Consider the following 1,196-nt stretch of genomic DNA (forward strand, 5'->3'; position numbering starts at 1 on the left):
TAATTGAAAGGATAATAGAAACTACTGCCACAACAACCCAAACTTCATCAATTCAGTCTTAGTTCTTTCCTAGGGTTTCATTACCACTTAAATACAAAAATGAGTGAAAGACAAAACCCTAATGTTGACTAATATAAAGCAAACGCGTGTCCTATCCCTGACCGACAACAACCACCAAATAAGTAGTAGACACGTCACTGATTATTAAGGGCGGACAAGTAATTATTCGGGGCAGCCACTAAGTAAGCTAGAGAAGTAAAAGGTATATGACAACACCCTTCCCATCAGCAGATCCTTGTCCTCAAGGATTGAACTTAGGGAAATGGTGAGCAATGTGTTTAGCATCCTCCCATGTAGCATCTGCGGGTGAAGTGTTGGTCCACTGAATTAGTAGTTGAGGCACAGAGAGCCCATTACTGAAAATTATCCTGGAAGCAAGAGCAGCTGCAGGAATGACAAGAAACTGGCCATCTGTATCCAAGGTGGGCAGGGAAGGAGAAGGAATGTGAGTGGTACCAATGTGCTGCTTCAGTTGTGATACATGGAAGACAGGATGAATTCTTGCTTCTGCTGGCAGTTGTACTTTGTAAGCAGCTAGACCAACTTTCTTAATGATCTCAAATAGGCCATAATATTTTGCAGCATGCTTTAAATTTCTTCTGAGAGCCACAAATGCCTGTCTATATGGTTGTAGTTTCAGATAAACCTTGTCCCCTACAGAGAATACCCTATCAGTCCTCTTTTGGTCAGCATAAAACTTCAACCATAAAACTTCAAATATGGTTGTAGATTTATGTAGAGCATCCTTGAGTAAGGCAAGCACTTCATCTCTTTGCTTCAAATAAGACTCAACTTCAGTAACAGAAGCGGTAGCAGTGGAAGGAAAAGCTAAATGTGGTGGAAGATAGCCATATAACGCTTGAAATGGAGACATCTTCAAGCTGGTGTGGTAATTGGTGTTATACCACCATTCTGCAAGTGGAAGCCATGTGTGCCATTTTTTGGGATGGTGACCACACATGCATCTCAAGTACTTTCAAGACAAGAATTTACCCTCTCAGTTTGACCATCAGTCCGTGGATGGTAAGCTGTACTGAGATGTAGTTGAGTGCCAAGAGCTTGAAAAAGGTCTTGCCAAAAGTTGCTAGTGAATATCTTGTCTCTGTCAGATACAATTGAAGATGGCAGACCATGAA

General features: G+C 41.5%; 1 protein-coding gene across 1 annotated transcript; it reads right to left on the reverse strand.

Annotated features, from left to right (window-relative positions):
* Positions 1-301: 301 nt before the first annotated feature.
* On the reverse strand, positions 302-934 carry LOC113352983. The gene has a single exon (XM_026596719.1). It carries the CDS (start codon positions 932-934, stop codon positions 302-304), a length of 633 nt encoding a protein of 210 aa, XP_026452504.1.
* Between the last annotated feature and the right edge of the window lie 262 nt (positions 935-1,196).

Source organism: Papaver somniferum, chromosome 1 (assembly GCF_003573695.1).
Source record: "Papaver somniferum cultivar HN1 chromosome 1, ASM357369v1, whole genome shotgun sequence".
NCBI classification, from domain to species: Eukaryota; Viridiplantae; Streptophyta; class Magnoliopsida; order Ranunculales; family Papaveraceae; genus Papaver; species Papaver somniferum.